At 41.3% G+C, this 23,178-nt stretch overlaps 1 protein-coding gene across 3 annotated transcripts in view; it reads right to left on the bottom strand.

Moving 5' to 3' along the window:
• bcl2l13 (BCL2 like 13) overlaps positions 1-22,765 on the bottom strand; it is a 45,525-nt gene extending 22,760 nt beyond the window's left edge. The window contains exons 1-6 of one of the 3 annotated variants that reach the window (XM_059978198.1): positions 22,628-22,765; positions 21,732-21,876; positions 20,975-21,079; positions 19,272-19,428; positions 17,883-17,952; positions 3,611-3,745 (exon numbers count right to left, since the gene is read on the bottom strand). In XM_059978198.1, the coding sequence (XP_059834181.1) occupies positions 3,611-3,745; positions 17,883-17,952; positions 19,272-19,428; positions 20,975-21,079; positions 21,732-21,831 (567 nt within the window). In that variant the 5' untranslated portion in view covers positions 21,832-21,876; positions 22,628-22,765. Of the gene's footprint in view, positions 1-3,610; positions 3,746-17,882; positions 17,953-19,271; positions 19,429-20,974; positions 21,080-21,731; positions 21,877-22,036; positions 22,058-22,627 lie in introns of those variants that run through there. The other 2 variants (XM_059978200.1, XM_059978199.1) reach the window with 2 other exon arrangements.
• Between the last annotated feature and the right edge of the window lie 413 nt (positions 22,766-23,178).

Here is a 23,178-nt window from a genome sequence, read left to right as displayed (position 1 = left end):
TGAACAAAGGATTGGGGGCTGAATACTCTTACAAGGCACTGTATGCTATGATCTCTATTGCTTAAAATAGTTTTGTACATAACTGTGTCAAGAAATTCAGGAAATATATCTTTAACTCTTGGATCACATTTAAAAAGCCCAAAACTTTTTTGTTAAAACCCAACCCAAAAAATGTATACTTGAGCAGTATTTGTGTGTGCTTTGAAAGTGAGTTTTGCCCAACAATCCATTCTCTGACTACCATGCAAAATTGTTTTGAACATTCGATACCCAGAAATGACCCAGACATCTTCCTTCAAATCAAACATTAATGGAGAACTGGAAAATTATTTAAAGAGAGAGTACAAGGCATGAATACTTGTTGGATCTGAGGCTCCTTTGGCTTTCTGCAGATCAGTTCAGTCGGTGGATGATAAGCATCAGTTTACAGTACTGCTACTTCATTAAATATTTGCATTCCCTTTTGTACTGCATGCTTTATGTAATTCTAATAAGTAATTTATTGTGGCCTTGTGTGTGCAGCATCTCCTTTTGTGAATACATATGCAAATACCCTAAGTCAATCAGAAAATAACAGAATGAATTTTAAAATAATTTTCATTAGTCAGTATCTAGATTACTCTTGTTATGTCCTCGGAGTCGCCTGATGCTGGTGGCTGGAGGTGGGGATGTCGTAAGCGGTGTGCGAGCAAGTAGATGTGAGGTGAGGCAGGTAGGGGTCCGTGCCAGGCTAAAAGCAAACCCTAGCCGGCTGGCTCTCCCGTCCATTCTGCTCTCCAGTGTCCGCTCCCTGGACAACAAAATGGACTACATCAGACTCCAACAAAATACTCGGCGGGAGTACAGAATCTGCTGTGCGTATGTTTTCACAGAAAAGTGGCTCACTGACAGAATTCCGGAGGCCGCCATTCAGCCGGATGGGCTCGCCTTGTTTTGAGGGGACAGGGGTGCAGCTCTTTCCATTAAGACTTGCGGTGGTGGCTGTGTGTTTACATCAATACGGAATGGTGCAAGAACTCTGTGCTGGTTTCCAGACACTGCTCATCACTAGTGGAGTTTGGGACTGTTAGGGAATTCTCCATAGTCCTTATAGTCGGTGTCTACATTCCCCCCAGCGCTAATGCTAAGGAGCTGCTCTGTGAACTGTACGGGTTATTAGCGAACTGCAGAACGCACACTCTGATGGACTGTTTATTGTCGCCAGAGCTCCCCAAATTCCATCAGTATGTGGACTTTGCAACGAGGGGTTAACCCGTTGGACCTTGTTTACACAAACATCCCCAACGCGTACTGGCGGAGCCCGGCCCCCACCTCAGTTACTCAGACCACATCTCTGTTATGCTAATCCCAGCATACAGACTGCTCATCAGGCACTACAGACCAGTTCAGAAGCAGGTGAAAACCTGGCCAGCAGGAGCCATCTCTGCTCTTCAAGACCGCTTTGAGCACACTGACCGGCGCATGTTCAGGAAGGCTGCAACCGATGGCGATGCCACCAACTTAGAGTACATAGCATCAGTGACTAGCTACATCAGCAAGTGCATCGACAACGTCACTGTGTTCAAGACCATCACTACACGCTGTAACCAGAAGCCATGGATGACTGCGGAGGTCTGCGCGCTGCTGAGGACCCGTGACTCCGCCTTCAGAGCAGGCAACAAGGCAGCCCTAACAGCAAGGGCCAAACTGCCCCAGGCCATCAGAGAGGCAACGTGTGCACACATCTAGTGAATCCACAGCCACTTTCAGGACAGCGGCAACACGCAGCACATGTGGAAGGGCATTCAGGACATCAACAACATCACCTGACTGTGTGGGTGATGCCTCCCTCCCAGATGTGCTGAACAACTTCTATGCTTGTTTTGAGGTGGAAAATGACATGGCAGCGAAGGAAGTCCACCCCTCCTCCAAATGACCAGGTGGTGTGTCTCACTGTGGCCAATGTGAGGAGAACCCTGTGCAGGGTCAACCCACGGAAGGCTGCTGGTCCAGACAATATTCCTGGCAGAGTGCTCAGAGGATGTGCAGACCAGCTAGCAGATGCTCTCATTGACATCTTCAACATCTTCCTGAGCAGCGCCATCATTCCAATGTGCTTTAAGGCTGCCACCATCGTCCCTGTGCTGAAGTCGTCTTCAGTGTCCTGCCTCAATGACTACCATCCCGTTGCACTCACATACATCATCATGAAGTGTTTCGAGGGGCTCGTCATGAGGCACATCAAGACCCTGCTGCCCCCCCCTCACTGGACCCTCGGCAGTTTGTGTACCGTCCCAACCGTTCAACAGACAACACCATTGCCATCACCCTTCACCTGGCCCTAACCCACCTGGACAAAAAAAGATACGCATGTTCGAATGCTGTTCATTGACTTCAGTTCCACATTCAACGCAATCATTCCTCAGAAACTGATTGAAAAGCTGAGCCTACTGGGCCTGAACACCTCCCTCTGCAACTGGATCCTAGACTTCCTGACTGGGAGAACTCAGTCAGTCTGGATCAGGTGCAGCATCTCCAACACCATCACGCTGAGCACGGGGGGCCTCCCCCCCAAGGTTGTGTGCTCAGTCCACTGCTGTTCACTCTGCTGACCCACGACTGCGCTGCAACACACAGCTCGAACTACAGCATCAAGTTTGCCGATGACACCACCATGGTGGGTCTCATCAGCAAGAACGACGAGTCAGCTTACATTAAGGTGGTGCAGCGGCTAACTGACTGGTGCAGAGCCAACAACCAGTCTCTGAATGTGAACAAAAGAGATGGTTGTTGACTTCAGGAGGGCATGGAGCGACCACTCTCCGCTGAACATTGATGGCTCCTCAGTAGAGATAATTAAGAGCACCAAATTTCTTGGTGTTCACCTGGCAGAGAATCTCACCTGGTCCCTCAACACCAGCTCCATAGCAAAGAAAGCCCAGCAGCGTCTCTACTTTCTGCGAAGGCTGAGGAAAGTCCATCTCCCACCCCACATCCTCATCACATCCTACAGAGGTTGTACTGAGAGCATCCTGAGCAACTGCATCACTGCCTGGTTCGGAAATTGTACCATCTTGGATCACAAGATGCTGCAGCGGATAGTGAGGTCAGCTGAGAAGATCATCGGGGTCTCTCTTCCCACCACTACAGACATTTACACTCCACGCTGCATCCGCAAACAGCATCAAGGACCCCATGCACCCCTCATACAAACTCCTTTCCCTCCTGCCATCTGGGAAAAGGCACCGAAGCATTTGGACTCTCACGGCCAGATTCTGTAACAGTTTCTTCCCCCAAGCCATCAGACTCCTCAATACCCAGAGCCTGGACTGACACCAACTTACTGCCCTCTACTGTACCTATTGTCTTATTTATTATTTATTGTAATGCCTGCACTCTTCTGTGCACTTTATGCAGTCCTGGGTAGGTCTGTAGTCTAGTGTAGCTTTTTTCTATGTTGTTTTTTTACATAGTTCAGTGTAGTTTTTGTACTGTGTCATGTAGCACCATGGTCCTGAAAAACACTGCCTCGTTTTTACTGTGTATTGTACCAGCAGTTATGGTTGAAATGACAATAAAAAGTAACTGACTTGAAATAAATTTTGGAAGTTGCAATTTGTTGACAACTTACCCATCCTCCTTGCTGGATGATATAATCAGCATCCTTTTCCTCAATATACTTCACTCCAAGCTCTGTCACTGTCTTTAGCGATGGCTTGCTGTTACTGGTTAGTAATTGCCTTAACAACACTAAAGATATCAGGACCTACAAAACAAAAATCAGTATAAAAGTACACTTCGCATGCAGTTTAAAAGTACAGTCAATTAAGTTGACAAGTATAATTTACAGTTCTAAAAGGATCCACTGGATTACCAGGTCAAAGCAGCAGTGTAACAAATTATATTCTAGCCAATTTCATTCAGGACAAAAGTTATTTTTCTATTTTCTTCTTTAAATAGATTTTCAGTATTTACATATGTAATATTCTGCATGAATTAAGTGCAATAAAATAAAAAAAAAATACTGTTTTTCTTTGGAGGTCTTGGAAGCAGGAGCACACTTCCTTTTCAAACACTAATGAAAACGACATTTACAGGCATTGCAACTTGCCCTTTACTTTCCTGGTTAAGAACAAAAACTGTTCCTTTCACTGCCCTTTTCAGTAAAGTCTGTTCTGCATGTCATTACAATCAAACAAAGCAACTCTAGACATATTTATCATAGTTTACAGATCCACAATAGATTTGGAAAAACAGTGTACATTCTCACATTATTCAGTTTACAAGTTTCAAAAAGACCATTTTTGATTTAGTAAAGCAAACATGCCCTACACATCTGGGGAAAAAGCTTTAATGATGTTTGCATTCAATAAAGTTCTCTGTTGACAGTTTTATTATAAGACCATTAAAGATACAAGCTTTTTAAAAGGAAATATAAAAGAATTTGAAGGACTAAGTTGATAGAACAGAGCATTCACATTTTAAGACAAATGGTTTAAGGTTGAAAATAACCAGGGCAAGCTCTGAAATTGAACAGAATATAGCACTTTTATCGGACTGTTAATGGCCCCCCCCCCCCCCTCGCTGCAAAAGGCTAGCAACTTCTTGTGGTTATAAAAGCATGGCTTCTCTTACCATTATTTTTATTAATGGCTTCATCAGGACCGGAAAGGAAGGGGGAAAATGCCTGAATAAAAATGGTGGGGGAGGGGAGGGGAAGGTGATAGGTGAAACCAGGCAGTGGGAAAGGTAAAAGGCTGGAGAAGAAGGAATCTGATGGAAGAGGAGAGTGGACCGTAGGAGAAATGGGACAACCTTTTCTCCACTATTACCAGCAAACCAGGAAACTATCCTCTTTCTAATAGAAGACAGTGTCAGGAGAAGAATCAGATGCAAAAAAGGTACCAGTATTAAGTTTAAATATAGTGATAGAAGGTTTACCTAGGGATATCAAGCGGCAACAACTTGGCAATACACTTTCAATAAACTTGGATCCTAAGATCCAAGATGGCGGCATGATGCAGCTGATTATCTGTTATTTGTGAAGCAGGGTGCCGTGTGCAATCATAATCCGTTGAAAACGGACATGGGAGCACGGAGGAACATCTGGAAATCTCCAGGAAGACCTTCTTCATTGATGCTGCTGCTGTGAGGTCCGGGTCTCTGCTGGGAAGAACAGGCTCCCAGTCCTCGGGGGTCACGTTGCCGATGGCTGTTGGCAGGGGCATTTTAATATGCTCGGTAGAGGATGGTGCTCAGAGAAGCTGTGCCGGAAGGGATGGTCGGAGGTTCGATGAACTCGGAATCTGCTGCGGTCAGGTCGCTTTCATCTGCAAGGATGAGTAGGGTGGCTCCATGGAAGTCCATAGCGGGGGTATTCCTTTCTGCCACCGGAGTGGGGTAACGAGTCAATCGGGACCCTGACGACTTGTGGAAACTGTGTGGTGGTTTCTTTCAAACTTATAGTTTTTTAACATCTTTGGACTATTTTTACTGTGCCCATGGTCTGGTTTTTTAAAAAAAATCAATAACGCTATTGTTTGCACTGTTGTAACTATATGTTGTAACTATGTGGTTTTGCGCAGGCCTTGTAGCTTTAGTTTTTGGTCTTGTTTTGTCTGGTGGATTTGGAGCTCCTTTCCGGGGAACGCGCTAAGATGCTAGTGCGATATTAATACGCAGCAGCCTCTCTGGACTCTGGATTGGGGATTGCCAAACATTATGTGGATTTTCTGGTGTAGTCTGTTTTGTCACATGCTTTTGTGGCATCATTCTGGAGGAACGTTGTCTCATTTTTTAACTTCATTGCATTTGTGGTTTCTAAATGACAATAAACTGAATCTGAAAAGGCAATTACTAATCAATATTCAGTTGAGGTACACCAAGCCCTTCCTCTCCAGACACCATTACAATTTAGATCCAAGTATGGAGGTGAGTAAGTGCACTCCATGACACAGGCATCCTGGAACCACAATAAAAATTAATCTAGTGAAAGGAGGGGAAATAACTTCAAAATAACTATCTATACCAAGCACAAAATACTGTACATGTGTTTGTTGAAAACTAAATCTCAGGCCCAGAATGATTCTTCAGAGAGTCCTACACCAGAATTCTAGCTCTAATCAAATTCTTTTAAGGCTAGGAGTTGGGTCTGGATGTTAGATGTTTGCTGAGGGTGGTACTGTTTTCAGTTTTCACTCACTGTCCTGAAACAATACTGTGGCATACTTTGCCTTGGAATGATATGGGGCAAATACACCTGGACAAAATATATGCCCAACAATAAAATCTCCAAGACTTGTCAAATATTCCACTGTTAATATCCAGAACCTAACTAGACCAGCAATTTGCATTCCACAACTACAAGAGCAAAACAGAAGTTTGGAATTATTCTTTAAATACCTTGTAAGCAACTCTGGAAACTTACAACTCAAATACAAATAGAATGTGGCAAGTACACCAATTTGATGAGTGCAACATCAACACCACCCAGGCAGCTCAGTGGTGAGGGGACACTGCAACCTGATTGCTACCACTCAGGCACTTTCTGAGTCTCCTTTGTAGCTAACTACTTTGAGTTCCAATAGGTGTATCCTGATGTGCTTCAGCTGTCTGGTGTTTTGGACAACATTTTGTGTTGGTGCACAGTACCATCTACAAGATGCAAGGACTCGCCAGGGATATTAAACAGCCCAGCTCAGATTAATGCATTCCAAAACCCAAAAGCTAAGAGTGTAGATATCTTACCTTTATGTCTGAAATAGGAATAGAGAATGATGGAAGACCAGAGAAGAAAACAGAATTCCTGTTTCAGGTCTGTAGTAGATACTTAAAAACGAACCAAAGCGATTGAGAGACCGAGTACGGAAGTTGACAGTGTATAAATCACTTCCAAATATTTGAGTTCCACAAAACCAGCAAAGATGATCGATTGATAATCGGCCATTTCCAAAACAAGTTTGACATGTATTGGACTTGCTTCCATCTATGATGAGCATAATTGTCTTCCTTTTGGAACTCTCAGGTGGCAAAAAACTAAAGCACTAATAAAACGAATCGACTATATCGTGAAACAAGAGTAATTTGCATTCAAATTAACACAATTAAGCAAAATAGTGAAGATTGTAACCAAATGCAATAAGCAGTCAACAATAAAACATTCCCTGTCTGCCTCCAAACAACACTAAATTAACCAAAACTAAACACGTATAACGAAGTTCATTTCCTTCTAATGTGCCCCAACCTACATGACAAATGACTAATCTATAATAAATGTGCAACACAAAATACAATCCAGACAATAGATAAATTTCTCCTATATTCCAGCTCTTAATTAATACATTTTAATAATTACATACTCTTAAAACCAGGAGACACAAAATTAAGACTTGGATATCTTTACATTTATGCAAATATCCTTTCTTCAAGTCATGTAACAGTTATCTAAGCCAGAGGTTACCAGCACCTAGGGCAGTGCAGTGTGATTTTTACCACCACTGCCAAATCAGCAAGTCAAGTCAAAGTCATGAAGCTTCTAGAGTTGTAGCACCTCAAAGCTCTGCCTCCTACATTAGTCAGATCTTTCTTATAGGAACACGTACAACAATCTGGAGGAACTCAGCAGGTCGGGCAGCATCTGTGGAAACGAGCAGTCAACATATCGGGCCGAGACCCTTCGTCAGGACTGAAGAAGGAGGGGGCAGGGGCCCTATCAAGAAGGTGGGGGGAGGTTGGGAAGGAGAAGGCTGGTGGGTGCCATGTGAAAAACCAGTAAAAGAAAAGATCAAGGGGTGGGGGGGGAAGCAGGGAGGGATAGGCAGGAGAGGTGAAGGAGGAATGTAAGGGGAAAGCACTATGGGTAGTAGAAGAAGACAGAATCATGAGAGAGGTGAAAGGCAGCTAGAGGAGGAGGCAGAGTGAAACTGGGATGGGGGAAGGGAGGAGGGGGGAATTACTGGAAGTTGGAGAATTCAATGTTCATGCCAAGGGACTGCAGACTACCCAGACGGTATACGAGGTGCTGCTCCTCCAACCTGAGTTTGGCCTCATCATGGCAGTAGAGGAAGCCATGTATGGACATATCTGAATGGGAATGTGAAGCAGAGATGAAGTGAGTGGCAACCGGGAGATCCTGTCTATTGTGGCAGACGGAGCGGAGGTGCTCGACGAAGCAGGCCCCCAATCTGCATCAGGTCTCACCGATGTAGAGGCCGCACCGGGAGCACCGGATGCAATAGATGACCCCAACAGACTCACAAGTCAAGTGTTGCCTCACCTGGAAGGACTGTTTGGGGTCCTGAATGGTGGGCCTTTCTTAAAGGCCCGTGCAGTCAGTTGGTCATGGTCTTGATGCCCATCTCCCACACAAATCCTTTTCTGGCTAGAAAGACTTGAATGACTCTTCCCACGATCCACAAGTTAAGGCGCTGAGTCATCAACTGTAAGCACAATGCTTCTAGGGTGGAAAATGCGTTTTGTATCTGACCATTTCTGACATTCCTGCAACTGTTAAATACTCCTTAACCCACCATTTCTAAAATAAGTTTGACATGTATTAGACCTACTTTCATCTACAATGAGCATCAAAGTCTTCCTTTTAAAACTCTCCTAGAGGTCAGGATGGTGAGGTCTTCAGAAGATCAGATGGTTAGATCTTAGTGCTTGCAGATCAGTAGGATTGAAGGTTGCCTCAGTGATTAGGTAACAATTGGTAATAGCCTCCACTTTGCAAAGGAGTGTGCAGAAACCCTCTTTGTCAAGTTTCTGTACCTTCATGGTGGAACGAGGACCTTTTGCACACAGACCTGATCAACCTCTCCCATGTTCCTCCATGATGTGAACCAGGCAGGGTGAGGGTTTAAAATCTACTAGTTCCTTTCTGAAGAAGGACATCACTGGTCCGTGAATGATTCCACTTCTCAATGGCTTCTCTCAACTTGCGCTCAGCTCCAACTAAGTTTGTTGCATCATCAGAGCATGATTCATGAACCTGTCCTCATCTCGCTATAAAGTATTGAAGTGCATTAACACAAGTGGAGTCTAAAGAATCCACTTTGATGTGAACAGCTTGGATAGCTAGACGAGCCCATATCACTTCACTGGATTCCTTCTGCTTTTCACCTCAAAAAAGGTCTAAATCCAAAGTAGTCCACTCCTACACATGTACATGGATGTTCAATCTGGAGGTTCTGTGTCCAGAGGTAGATCTGCCATGTGCTGGCATCCTGAAGCTGTGTGCAACCATTGACAAACAACACACTTAGACAGAATTCTTCTGATAAATGTACTAGTGCTGGGAACACAGTATTTTTAGCTCAATCCAGACAATGGGGTTACAGTCACTATGTCCCAACTCTTCATGTGCAGGCCTCAGAATGAAGTCTGGGATATGAAGATCCTTTGCCAGTATAAAATGATGTTTAGTCTCCTCAGGCATGACTGCCCTCCTAAGCCAGCTGCCAACTCTCAAGACACCACCTTCAAGTACTGGATTGAGGTTGAAAATATGCCTGTTCCTTTTTACACTTCCTCCTCCTTGCAAACTTGAGAATTCATCTAGAAATTTCCTTCTTTGGCAAAACCCAGTGATCTCCATTTCAGCCCGAGCTCTTCCACCGAGAGACAACCTCAGCCAATCTGACCTTTGGCCTTCTCAATCCCTCTCTCCAAAGAATACCCTCATGTCCTTCATCCATCAGACGGAGCAAGAGCAGTGTTCAATTGCTGCTTCTTCTGACTGAGAAGCAAGAGCATATTCTGAAATCTAAGAATGCAGGCCACTGTCTTCCTCAAACAGGTCCAAGATGAGAAGTGATGGATTATACATGTTACCACACCCACCTCCTCCTCAATCTGCATGGCATTCATTGTAACACACTTGACTTCTGGATCATCTAGCAGGAGTTCTCCAGGCTGAAGATACTGAGGCCCTGATACCCATGTCTCATTCCTCAGGAATGCTTTAACCTTCAACCCTCAAGCGGCCATGCTGGCCGGGTTGCTTGAAATGTTTGCATACTTCCATTGAGATACTTGTGAGACCTTAAAAATTTCTGTAACACTCTTTGCAAGCTTGGAACATGGAATCCTCGTTCTTGATATCCTTCAACACAAAATACTAGGAGTCTAAAAATGGAGCCACAAAGCTGCACGTGCAACTCCTTCCTCCACAAGGTGTCCATACCACTTGCCATTGTAGCAGCAGCAAGTTCCAAATGAGGGATGTAACAGAGCCAGCTTAGATCTTCCCCATGATAAAAGCACTGTAAGCACATGTTATACAATAGGGAGGCTACTGCTCCATAGTCATCTTCACTTGTATCTGTAAGGGGGTCTAACTTCTCCAAAATCCATGGATTTTCAGCATCTAACGAAGTCTTCCATGTGGCAGAATTACTCCAGTCAGCTTTTCCACTCATGAGCAACCGATACTGGTATAAGTGTCATCCCAGCTAAGCTCTTGTAGGATCTTCTTAATAGATAGCACCACTGGACTCAAGATTCCTTAAGGATCTTAGATGGAGCTATGTGGAGAGGATCACCCTCTCGTGAGTGGTCTATCTTAATCAGATTGGATGCACCATTGTACACCCAGTACGGTCTTCACTGAAGGAATATCTTGACCCAAATCTTTCATACCTTTTGCTCGTCTGGTATCACAGCTAAGATACTAGGTCTACTGTTTACTCACTTCGAGAGTTGAAAGCTGCCTTTAACACAAATGGATACAAGATCATGATAGAGAGACGCTGCATCTTTCTCAGAGAACACTGTCACAAGGCAATCATCAACACTGAAGCAATGCAAAACCTTATCCATCATCTTGCAGCAGAACTATTCTTCATTATCTTTGGTGCATTTCCTAAGAGTGCAGTTGGCACAGCTCAGTGATGAAATTACTCCAAAGAGACGTACTACCTTTCTAAAGTACACCATCAGGCCACCAGAGAAATCTCAGCAGATCTGCATCTTTGGTTGGTACTTTAAGCTGGTGAAACATTGATTCAATATCTGCTATGATCACAACTAGTTCTTTTCTGAATCTGGTCATAACTTGAATAAGTGAGCTTGCAAGATCTGGTCCCTATAAAAGCTGAGCATCAAGTGATATTCCCTGAAAAGTTGCTTCACAGTCAAACACAACATGAAGTTTCCCTCTTCTATGGTGATAGACACCATGATGTGGAATACACTAGACTTTTCCATCAGCATTCCAGATCCACTAACAGCACTCTTTTGGGATAACTTGTGGAGATAGCATTTTTCATGAAAGCTCTGTAATCGGTATGAAATGACAAATCCTTCTTAAATCTCTTCCTTAGATCTGCAATCTTCCTGTTACTCAGGATGTTAACTTTCTTCCTTCTCAAAAAGGTAAACTAACCTGGTAGTGGCCATCCACCAGCTTTACGGAATTTGTAACCAGCTCCATGAACTTGTGCTCTTCTCTTGAAAAACCAAGATGTTCATCCTGACTGCATTCAGGGAAATCTGCCTTGAATTGCCGCTGCTGAAGTTCACCCACGTTCAAAACAGAGATCCTATTAAATGTCACCTCAGGTTGTGCACAGTCTCTACCATCGCCATTGTCTCATTTCAGTGATCCATTATTAACGCTACGATTCACTTGCAATGGCTCTAATGCTTTAGGCACGTTCGTGCTTATCAGCAGATCAATTTCCGAATCAATGTCTGGCAAATGGATGTTTCAGGTGAGTTCAGCCCTGGAGACCCCTCTGACGTGGAATGTTCCCTCTGTGGACAGGCATACTTTCCTGTGTAGAGATGTTAGGCAGATCACAGTAGTTTTCACCATCTAAGCCAGCTACTTCCAATCCTCAAACAACGTAGCTACTTTTGACCCACTGTGTGCAACAGAATGAGTGTCTCTTTTCCTGTGAGGTTGAGCTTCACCGTGCAGAACTACTGCTGTATTCCCTTGATCTAAGTAAGCATTAGTAGCCACTGTCTTGTTACTCTTCTTAGATGTCACTTATACTGGAATTATGGTAAGTTTACAATCATGATCACCAGCTCCTGTAAGGCCATTAGATACCAGGCTCAGTGCTGTGTATGATTCTTACACGATTTGTTTTGTTTCTGCACCCTTTTCAGAGTGGCTAAGAAGTTTGCTGTAATGCTTGCAACTATATACCTTGCATGAAACACAATTGCTGCAATCCTCACTGATGTGTCCTATACACAAACAAAGCAGACATCTTTTCCCTCTAGGAAGGCAATCTTCTCAGAGTCCTTTTCTCCAGCTGAGGGAATGAATCCTCACAGAATAGACAAACCCCTATTGGGGGATCTTGCATCCTTTCCATTAGTTCAAGGTTTGTTTTAGCTTTACTCCTCACTGTGGTCACAGTAGTGGCAGAGTTGCTTCCTTTAGCCTTAAAGCGATGCTTGCTGCAGGTGATGGAGCATCCTGTATATTCCCAAACACCAGGTCTCTAGCAATCTTTACTTACCTTTCAATAAAATCAACATTAGCAAAAGTTGTCTCAGGGTTGTGCCTTTCTTGCAGTTCACAGACCACCATTCTCCATTTATCCCTAAGCATACAGGGCAATTTCTTTACAACTATTGGCATCAGCAGGCATGTCCAGCTCACACATGTACTACACTTCTTCCACGGCATTGCAACAGCCTCTAAGAAAAATATTGTAGTCTTGAAATGCTTTAATGGCTTCAGGATTGATCGGTACCCACAAAAGACCTTCATGCATGTAGGCAGATGCAATTTCCTGTTCATTACCAAAATGTTCCTGTAGTAAAGCCTTAAATCTTACATATATATCCTTTCTTAAGGTTGATTTGCTGGCAACTTCTGACAAGTTCTCTAGGGTGATCTCTAGTGTATTGTTCAAGGAAACAAAGGCAGCCACCATACCCATCAGTCTTACCTTCAAAGGCAACACGAGTGAATCTGCAGATGCTGGAAATAAATAAAAAACACAAAATGCTGGCAGAACTCAGCAGGCCAGACAGCATCTACAGGAGGAGGTAGTGACGACGTTTCCAGCCGAAACCCTTCATCAGGAGTGACCTCACTACCTCCTCCCATAGATGCTGTCTGGCCTGCTGAGTTCTGCCAGCATTTTGTGTTTTTAGTCTTGCCTTCAACACTATTTTCAAAAACCTTCATGAATGCATGATACTGCAATGGACACCATTGAAGATTTGTATCTCTCTTTCAGGCAAAGATGAAATGCATCATGATTGTGCCAAAAAGGTTGTTATTTCATTTTGCTTCCTCAATATCAATAATACTATTTTGATCTCTGGGGGGGGGGGGGGGGTTTTGCTCATATTTCACAGAGACTTGAGGAAGAAATGAATCAATATTGTTATTGAGTATTTGTGCTTTTCCTCTGCCTTTTCAATATAGAAACTCACACCATTGGACCGTCCTGCTGGAGCGCTTTAGCACTCTCCACTCTTGATGCCCTTGGCGCATTAACTTTAGCCATAGGTGCGGCGATTTCTGTCTTTGCCTTCAGCTGTTCCTCCCTTCACCATAACAATCATTCCTCTTGCTCCTCCAATGCACATTTGTCCTGTAATCATCAATGTGCCATTAATGCAGTTAAATCAGCCTCCATTTTAACATGTGCAGAAGAGGTAGTAGATAAAGAAAATTTTCTTCCTGCAACAGAACTTCAAGCACTATTTGACACAACGTCATTTGGCTTTTAATCATCCTGTGGGTCACCTGTTATTTGCAGAGTCAAAACAGGCCTTGGAATTTGAGAAATAACATTTGATGGAGGGTGAGATACATTCACTTGTTGCAACAACATGATCTTCAATGTAACATGTTTGGGTCAGCCATTGTTTAACATCCTCAAAGAATGCACTACAATAGCAATCAATGTTTGAAAAACATTTGTTTTGTTTATTCTGTGTCTTTAGGAAGTAACGAGCTGAGCATGTGATGTTGATCAACAACAGCTTCGCAGAGAACAGTCAAGTCCTTAAGATGATATTGCACTTGTCACGCATTTTCGTAACTTTTCAAAAGATCCTTAACTATGATATTAAACCTTTTTGTTCACATTTATTTTATACTTCTTTTGATTCTATCCACTATAGATTTAGTTTCTCTTTTGCCAGCCCAGACTTCAGGTTCACTGACATCAGTTCCATACTTCACTCACGTTATGCTCTCCTTACTGTACATCTCGCAATTACCTCTGTTTGCCCACAGCACATTTTCAAAATGTCCCAGTGATATTCCGTTCTATAACCATAGGTAACAAACAAATTGTCTGCAACTGGAAGAATATTTTGGCACTTCAATAAAACAATTCAAGAGAACCCTCAGGCAAACACCATACCATCAAACGCCATTCAAAACTGTGTTCAAACCACAAATGCACAACGCAAATCAACACACACAATCCTACTGCAAGCTGCTCCAGTTTCACCCATGGGTCTGAGGCAATCCTTTGCTATAGACTGGTGCTCATCTGGAACAAAATTTTTTTGTTGACAAAATGTAGCGGCTACTTGGAAATAAACCAAAACTGAGTACAGGATTTGACACTGTATGACACGTTTCCAAATAACCGAGTTCCAAGTTGAAAAAAGTATGTTTGATCATTTATTATGAAACCAGCAAACGATCTCATAGCGATAAAAAACTAAAAAATTAAATTAGCAACATACAAAATAAGAGTAATTAACTTTCAAATTAACATAATGAAGTGAAGATCGTAAATAAGTGCAATAAGTGTTCAACAAAAATAATTATTCCCTGGCTGCCTCCAACAAACTAGACTTAACTAAGAAAGCATGAATACACAGCTATACTCATTTCCTTCTACCAGGCCCCAACCCACGAGACAAGTTGCCCATAATAAATGGGCAATACCAAATATAATACAGACAATGGATACACGGCCCCAACAAGACTTCTATTCTTTGGAAAACTAACTGTGCATTCACTGGATTTGTGGACCAGGAGAGAAAAGAGAAGATTTCTTTCGGCCATGAGTTTTTTTTTGTTACACTTTTAGACTTACATTTTCAACCAATTTATTTGCATTTTTAAGTTTAAGCTGTACCATTCCTAGTACTCTTTTTCTTCGCTTAACCAAGGCTGTTTTTCTGGCTTGCTGGTAGTAGTGAAGAAAGGGCAATTCCAGTGTTGAAGGAGAATGTAATCTACTGCTTCTAATACCCCATTTAACACAACTGTACCTCACAAAGATTATAGTATGTGAAGGCATAACCAGGACACAAGGACAGTGCATGGTCAGTCTAAGAAAGCCATGGATGGTACATCTTCAACAAATAGTTTGGTTATTATGAGTTCAAGCTGACCTTCCCTTCAAGCTGATTATTTCTCCACCAAGTACATGCTCAGTCTAGCAAACAGATCCTTCATAATTTAGCAAGTATTTGCATTTCTAAGATAACAACATAATCTTGGGCACTCTAAATTCTCCACACAGAGCAAGGACAGTAGTGATACATCCAGTAGAGCAGCTGCCCCACTGCTCTGGGTTCAATTCTGACCTCTGAAACTCCACCAAGTAGTCTCCCTGTGACCTCTAGATGCTCTGATTTCCTCTCACATCCCAAAGGTGGGTTAACTGGCTTCTGCAAATTGCCTCTAGTGTGTAGGGAAATGGTAGATTCTGTGAGAACTGATAAGAATGTGGAGAAAATAAAATGGGAAGCGAGGTTAGTGCAAATGGGTGCTTTTACACAGTGGGTTAATGTCTCAGATTCCAGACTCCGATTTTGAATACATTCTGTACTTTTGATATTCTCTGTGCTTCTTCCAAGAACAGTTTAACGTGGAGGACACTGGCTCGTCAACCAAGGCTGAACAACAATTGTAGGAAAACTATTTGCTCATGTCATGAGACTTAGTGATGAATCACTGTTGAACATATCTAAAGTCATTTCTTTTTGCTGATGTGTTACTATACTGCAACAATCTGGTACTGCGCCAAAAGTGATCACTGGTTTTATTCTAATGGCTGTTTTGATACCACCAAGTAGCTTTCCATACTATTTCAAAAGGCAGTGAAGAGTCGGGCGTGTTGTGTAGGACTGAAGTCTCATATGATTAATGTTGACAATCAGCAAAACACGAGAATCCTAGGCTTTCAATATCAAAGTAATTGAGAAATTAATTATAATATAATCAGTGAATCTGCAAGCATCAATAACCTTTATTATTTCCAGGTTTATGAACTCAGATGTATCAATTCTCAGTCCAAGTTAATCAATTACTCATCAAGTAAGTAGAAATAGGGTCTCTCCTCTTTACTGATTGTAAACAAGTTTTTGACATTCAATGCACATAAGGGCAGGAATTCTTTTGTCAGTGGGAAACATATTTTATTAATTTACCTCTACATAAAAGTCAAAATTTTCAAGCCTCCAGCATTAATTTCCGCCAAACCTTCTGTTTGGCTTCAACTAAACCTACGCAACTAGTCTACATCATATATAGAGATGGATAAAGAAATTGGGCTAACAGTCACATGGTAAAATTCCATTACACACAGTGGACATCCACTTAAAACTCCAAAATGCAACAGTTTAGTGAATGACATGGTTATGAAGTATTTCAGTATGAAATCTAGTTGTGCAAGTTAAGCATTCTTATTATTTTATCTTAATCTTGTTCAATAGCTTCTCAACAATTTAGTTTTTATTTTAAGCAAAAAAAGACTTAACAATGGGTTCAAAACTCATTGTTGAGGAAATTATAGCAGTGGCCAACTCAGTCATCAATGTGAGAAAAATTCAAAATCAAAGTTCAAAGTAGATTTATTATCGAAGTATGTATTCATTAAACAACCCTGAGATTTGACTCCTTACAGGCAGCCACAAAACAAGAAACCCAGAAAAACCCATAAAAAGAAAATGACAAACACCCAATGTATAGAGAGAGAAAACAAAACAAATCGTGCAGACAAGTAATCAAATAGCATTTAGAACGAACGCGAGTACCCAGACATGAAACCTGGTGCAGCTGGAGCAGGCCCAAAGCCCCAGTGAAGCAAATGTCATGGAGCCCGCAGATGTGACCCAGGAGCAGACGGAGTAGGCTCACATCCTTCACCTCTGATCCTGACAGCTGGCTTTTTCAATCCATCTAGCCCAGCGTTTAAAGTGTCCAAACACTGGGTCGTTCCTCGCTCTATGACCTGGGCCTTGTTGCTTCATTATGCTCTGGGCCTGAACCCTCCTGCCACATTCTGGCCTGTATGTGACCTTTCCAAATCAGCCTGGCATTAAAGATCGATCAAACCTTGCTCCCAGTTTCCTCCCCTGACTTATCTCCACTTTGCACGCCCTGAATCTGTCACAAACATGCCTCGACCTTGCTCTGCGCATCTCAAATAAACCTCCAGCTTGCTCCAACTCCTCCTCGAACAAGCCTCAACCCTTGACTTCTCGCACCGGCAAACTTTGACTCTCGACTCAGCCTTGCCTCCGCCCTCCTTTTCATTCTTTGCGGTAATAGTTTACCACAATTTATTTGATCATTTATACAGAAAAAGTATTAAAGTCTTCGGCTGTATTTCTTGCTTTGGGAACCACCAACATGTTGTTACCTGCCTACAGCAGCACTATTTTAAATCACTGGAAACCAGAAAGTTAGCAACCAAGCAGGCCATAACTGTAATAAAGAATTTTAATCAAATATAAGATTATCTAGAGTATCTATTTCGACATCCTCCTTGAAGTTGCACAGAGTAGTTGCATAAAGCAGTTATATCTCTCTCCTTTATTTGTGCATTCATTAAAGTGGCTCTTTTTGCTTTTGGTCATGTTGCTTTGCAGTCTTGATATCAATATTCAAAATAAAAAAAACACAACAGTTCCAGTATTACTTTGGCTGGAATGTTCCAAAATGATAAATTACTTTTTACCTTATTCCATCCACTGGTGTGACTGGTAAGTTGATTTAACTGTTCTTTGTACAGCTCATACTCCAGGGGTCTGAAAAATTAGACCAAAAGAAAATCACCTTAAAGTTGTTTGAGATATTTCTTTATATGACTAAAACATGTTAAGATATTCCTTGACATCTGTTAGAAAATCCAAAAGGCACAAAATGCTGTATGTAATTTTGTATGACATTGACAATACATTAAAAATATTGTATTATTCACAGCAACAGGAGTTGCCACCCAAATATAGCCTAAGGTGGAGGTGGTTTCAGAATGACTGAATGAATTTCAGAATGAAAGAAACAAGTTTTTGAAGTTGAGCCCAACCCCATATTGATAGGCAACTTGCTCAAACTATATTAAACAATACATTCGTTAAACAATACATTCATACTAATGTAGAAATTATACTGGTAATCCATGATCCAACTACTCGGAAATCCCAGTGGACAATCAGCCGGCACAAACAGTCCCCAGTTCCTATGCCTCTGACGTCTGTGTGGTTCAGTTTCCCTCACTTTGAAACATGCTTGGTTCCAATTCCCAAAACTCTCTGAAACTAGCCAAGTTCACTGGAGGAATAATACTACTGTTTACCACATTTAAAAAGAATTAAAATAAAGTTAAAATATTTTAAAAATAGATTCTTGGTAAAAAAAAAAGTAATTGGATTTGGGGATGGTGCATAATAAAAGTACTGAGTTAGAACGAAATTATCACCCAATTGAGGCATCATCCCTGAAGAAGATGGCAGAGCTTGTCATCGAAACGTCAATTATAATTGATACTCATACCCAGCTGGAAGCTCGAGAAGAATTTATTCGTCATATACACCAGGAAAGCACTTGATCAATTACATTTAAATACTGTCAGTATTTGCTGGCCCATCAATATAAATTTTTTTTTTTTTGCAACATAGCACTGAATAGGATAAAATTAACTTGTAGCAAGTGACATGCCCAGTTCCATATTAACAAGATATATATATATATTAAAGTGTGTGTATATATATTAAAGACATTTTAAAGTGTGTGTTGTTTTTTTTTTTAAAAAAAAGAGCTCGGAAGTGCAGGTTTCACACCCACAGCAGGCTCCTTTACAGGATAAGTAGAATGAAGGATACCCAGACCCACATCAAGCCAGGTCTCCAGACACGACAGATTCAGACTGCGAAAGGCTGCTAAGGGAAGGGCAAATCAACACAACTCCTATTTACACATCTTTGATACTATTAATTAACAGTGTGGCTCTGTTTGTAGCAGGGATAGAAATGGAAATCGAAAAGATACCATTCACTGCAAAAAGTGTTTCTCTGTGATTTCCCTTTAGTGAAAATTTCAAATGCTCTTTTCAAAAACAGTAACTCACTTGACCAGAATATTTTGCAGCGCCTCCTGCACCTGCACAGCATGCTCCCGAAATACTTTCTCTCCGAGATGAGCCAGGCAATCTTCTATCGAGCTTTCTGGATTTGCTGGGCTAAATACTGGAGAAGTGTGGCACTCGAATCCTGTAGTAGCAAAAGCTAAAATAAAACAGGAAGGAAAAAAAGCCATCAAGAGCTTAGACTAATAGAATAGGAAATCAGACAGAATGTATCCCAGTAGAAATAATGTCAGAAATGCCATACCAAATTTACAAAACCACTACATTGCTACATACATATTTGTTCAAATTTTACACCCAATGATCATGAATAGGCAAAGTGCAACGTTCAACTGACTTTTGACAGAACGAACACTTTGATCCAGTCTGTGTTACAAATTAAATACAACCCTTAGTTACATGAAATAAAATCCAAGGAGAATTTTTTGACTACCAATAGAATCACTTGGCTCTAAACTGTCAAATAAAAATATGGACGTCTACTGTACCATCCTTTTTTCTTTAAAAAAGGAAAAAAAAGTACTCCAAAAAAAATTTGTGCACTCTTCAGTGAAGAAACAATTTGCAATTCTTTTAAGAATAAACAGGAGGAAACAAGTCAAAAACTCACCATGGATGGAGTAAAATCTTCCAATACTTAAGATTATATCCATAAACAACTGTACAATGAGAACATCAAGTTCACAGTTGGTTCATATCAAGCTACATATATGAAAAAAGACCAATCCACAGAAGTGTCTCTTCCTCCTTCTACCCATTTCTTTCATCAATAAAGACAAACTAAGCATTACCAGATCCTGGCACACGATATCCCGTAAAACTCAAGGCAATTACCTCATAAAAGAAAAGTCATAAAAATAATTTCAAAAATAAATATCAAATAACTTTTCCAGAGAGTTACATGGCAAACAACTGAATCTATTCAAAATAAATACAGTAACTAGGACAAAATACTTCACCGAACCAGTCAGATATCAGACTCAGAGTGTGGAACATTTGCTCAAAAACTTTGCTTCTTCTATTAAAGTAGATTTTCTCTATAAAATATTCTGCTCAAGCTGATTCTGAGATTTCCGTGCTTGCGTTTCCTCTTAGATTCAAAAAACAACTGAGAAATTTATTTACGTTCCAGATAACAGCACAAAACACAATGCAACCCACAACATGCCCTAACATCCTTGCTTTGGTAGTAAATCAAAGACATAATCTAGCTTTGCATACTCAGTAAGGGTCTACATCATAAATTGCTCAGGTGGCGGGGTGGAAAGCTTCTCTACCAAAGAGGTGTAATGTGCTCTTTCCCTGATAGCCTGTAGGTCACCCTCCGGCAAGGTATAGCCTGTCCTTAGCTCCCCTCTTCCCCCAGATCAGGTTCACATGAAGCCATGGCAACAGGTTAAATGACAAATCACAAGTCCTGGTTATGCGACCACTGACGCCAGGCAGACAATCTCTGAAGAGTATTGAAAACGGCTGGGGTCACATTTCTTGTAAAGACACTGCCCAGAAGAAGGCAAAGGCAAACCACTTCTGTGGAAAAATTTACCAAGAACAATCATGGTAAGACCACGATCACCCACATGAAACGACACGGCATATAATTATGATGAATATAAATTGCATGAAAAAGCACAATTTAAGAAGTGAAACTATTCAAGAGCAACACAAGCTGATGTTTAACCAACCTTTATTGATCTCATCATGCAGCAGTTTAAGTTCTTCTTCTACTTCCATCTTAATTTTCTCAGCTGCAGCAGGCTCCAGCGGAACATGTTCCATTGGTTGCGTCCCTGTAGAATCAGTTAGTAGCACATCATCTGCTGTGTAGTTACATAACAACATGTATCTATAGACAAGAAAAATTTGTTTGTCCTATTAAAACTCACCCCTTCTATAGTATAACAAATTAAATTAGGAGGTGCATTAAAGCCTAACAAAAGCGACTGGATTTTTCTACCCTTCACCTAGTTATTCTTTATTCAGCAATTAGATTACGCCAGTTAAAATCCTTTCAGCTGCACTCTGCATTTCTGAAGCAATGCTTTTTATACTGATAAGGAATGACACATTGCCAGGATTCATTATAAACCATGCAGAAAGTTAATAGACAGACAATGCATGACTGCAGACAACATGCAAGGTGTTTAGCTTCCAAAACTGCTTAAAGACTATCAGCAGTAAATAAGATAAGCACATGGTTACTTTTTCCAAACTAAGTCAACTTCGTCCTTAAAGCAAAAATACACAGCAATAAAAATTAGATCCTTTAATAGTCAATCTCCAATGCAAAAAATATCGTGCAAAATTGATTACAAAACAACACCTCAGCCACGTACAGCAAGTACACATTTTAGATAGTTATCAATTAACTCAAACAAATGCTTAAGCCATTTAATTGTTATGTTCTATGAAATGCATTCTTAATCACATCACTAAAATTACCTGTCAATAATTGAGTATTTTCCCGTGAAGCCAGTCCTAAATAACTAAGGACAACATATCGCGTCTCATAATGAAAACCTTCTGGAAGGGATGTAGCCATTTTCACTTAACTCTTTTTGTGATCAACTATATTAAAACACACAAGCTAGGATAAGAAAGGAACATTAAAAAGTTGTTAGAAAAATATATACAACCACACATTTTACAAACTGATGCTTATTTAATGAAAGTTACTTACATTCTTACTCCCCCCCCCACCCCCAATGAATAAAACCGCTGTTTATTTTTTTAGGTAATATCTTAACCTGCAAGCTTGGGAACACTACTTGAAAGTTCTAGCTATTAACAGTGCAAGCAAGTTTGAACACCGACTTTTTAAAACTTGTAAATTTAAGACAAGCGCTAACATATTTCGACAAAAAGTAAACAGCAGATGACAACAAAGTCAGTGTGTCCTTTGTTGAACGACCCTATGTGGTGCAGTTCCAATGTCTGACAGCAACAGGAAAAAAAAAGGTCATAAGCAACGCGACGGCTGTCTGTTCATACACTAATAGGTTGAAGTTATTGCAAAGTTCTTACAATAGCTCTACACAATTCCACCATTGAGCCGATATTAAACCTCTAAATACAACATTAGATCAAAAATTCAGTTTTAAAATTAAGTATCCAGTCTTTAAATTAACGTGACAGTAAAACTGTCCCAAATACAAATGAGACATTGGGAAACCATACAAAATAGCAGTACACCATTTAAACTCATTGCATAAATGGTGCCCCGTCCATAATGATGAAAAAAAATAGAACGAAGGCTCTCTTACTACTCTAGCTAACTTCCAACAAGCACTTTACTTTCTTTAACAATTAGAAGAAACGCGTTACGAGAGTAGACTTACGCACGGGAACGAGACAACCTGGTATAATTGCAACCACTGGGCGCAGTGCCTTATTTAGATACGCGCCATCTTTAGGGGGCAAAGAAGCAGCCTGACTCCGCCCCATTCTGCAACACAAGGGGGCAACACGGCAAAAGACAGTGCCTTAATTTAAAAGTAAAATAGCTCTAGGACCCCCAGACTGCTACCGACAACATCTGATGAAAAATATTCAACCACTGAGAAAAAAAACTGAGATCAGTCTTCCCATCTGCTAGATGGTTACCACAGGCAGTGGGGGTCAAAGGTCAAAGCGGAAAGAAACAAAATGAGTTTGCAAGTAGTTATGTATGAATATTAATGCAAGAACATAAAAGTATAACTTCTGCTTTAAAATGAAGGGAACTGATTTATTTATTTATTTCTGTCTATTTGGTTTCGAAATCCCCAGCACGCTTTGGGCGAGAGACGTCATCACGCGCAATGACGCACAGCCGCGGATCCCCGGCTCATGAATCGGGACGGTGGTTCTGCGGGCGAGGCGCATGCGCAAGAAGACGTACCGCAAAACC

The sequence above is a fragment of the Hypanus sabinus genome, chromosome 8 (assembly GCF_030144855.1).
Source record: "Hypanus sabinus isolate sHypSab1 chromosome 8, sHypSab1.hap1, whole genome shotgun sequence".
Lineage (NCBI taxonomy): Eukaryota > Metazoa > Chordata > Chondrichthyes > Myliobatiformes > Dasyatidae > Hypanus > Hypanus sabinus.
Note: the sequence above shows the minus strand (reverse complement) of the source record. Positions and strands in the feature narration are given on the sequence as shown.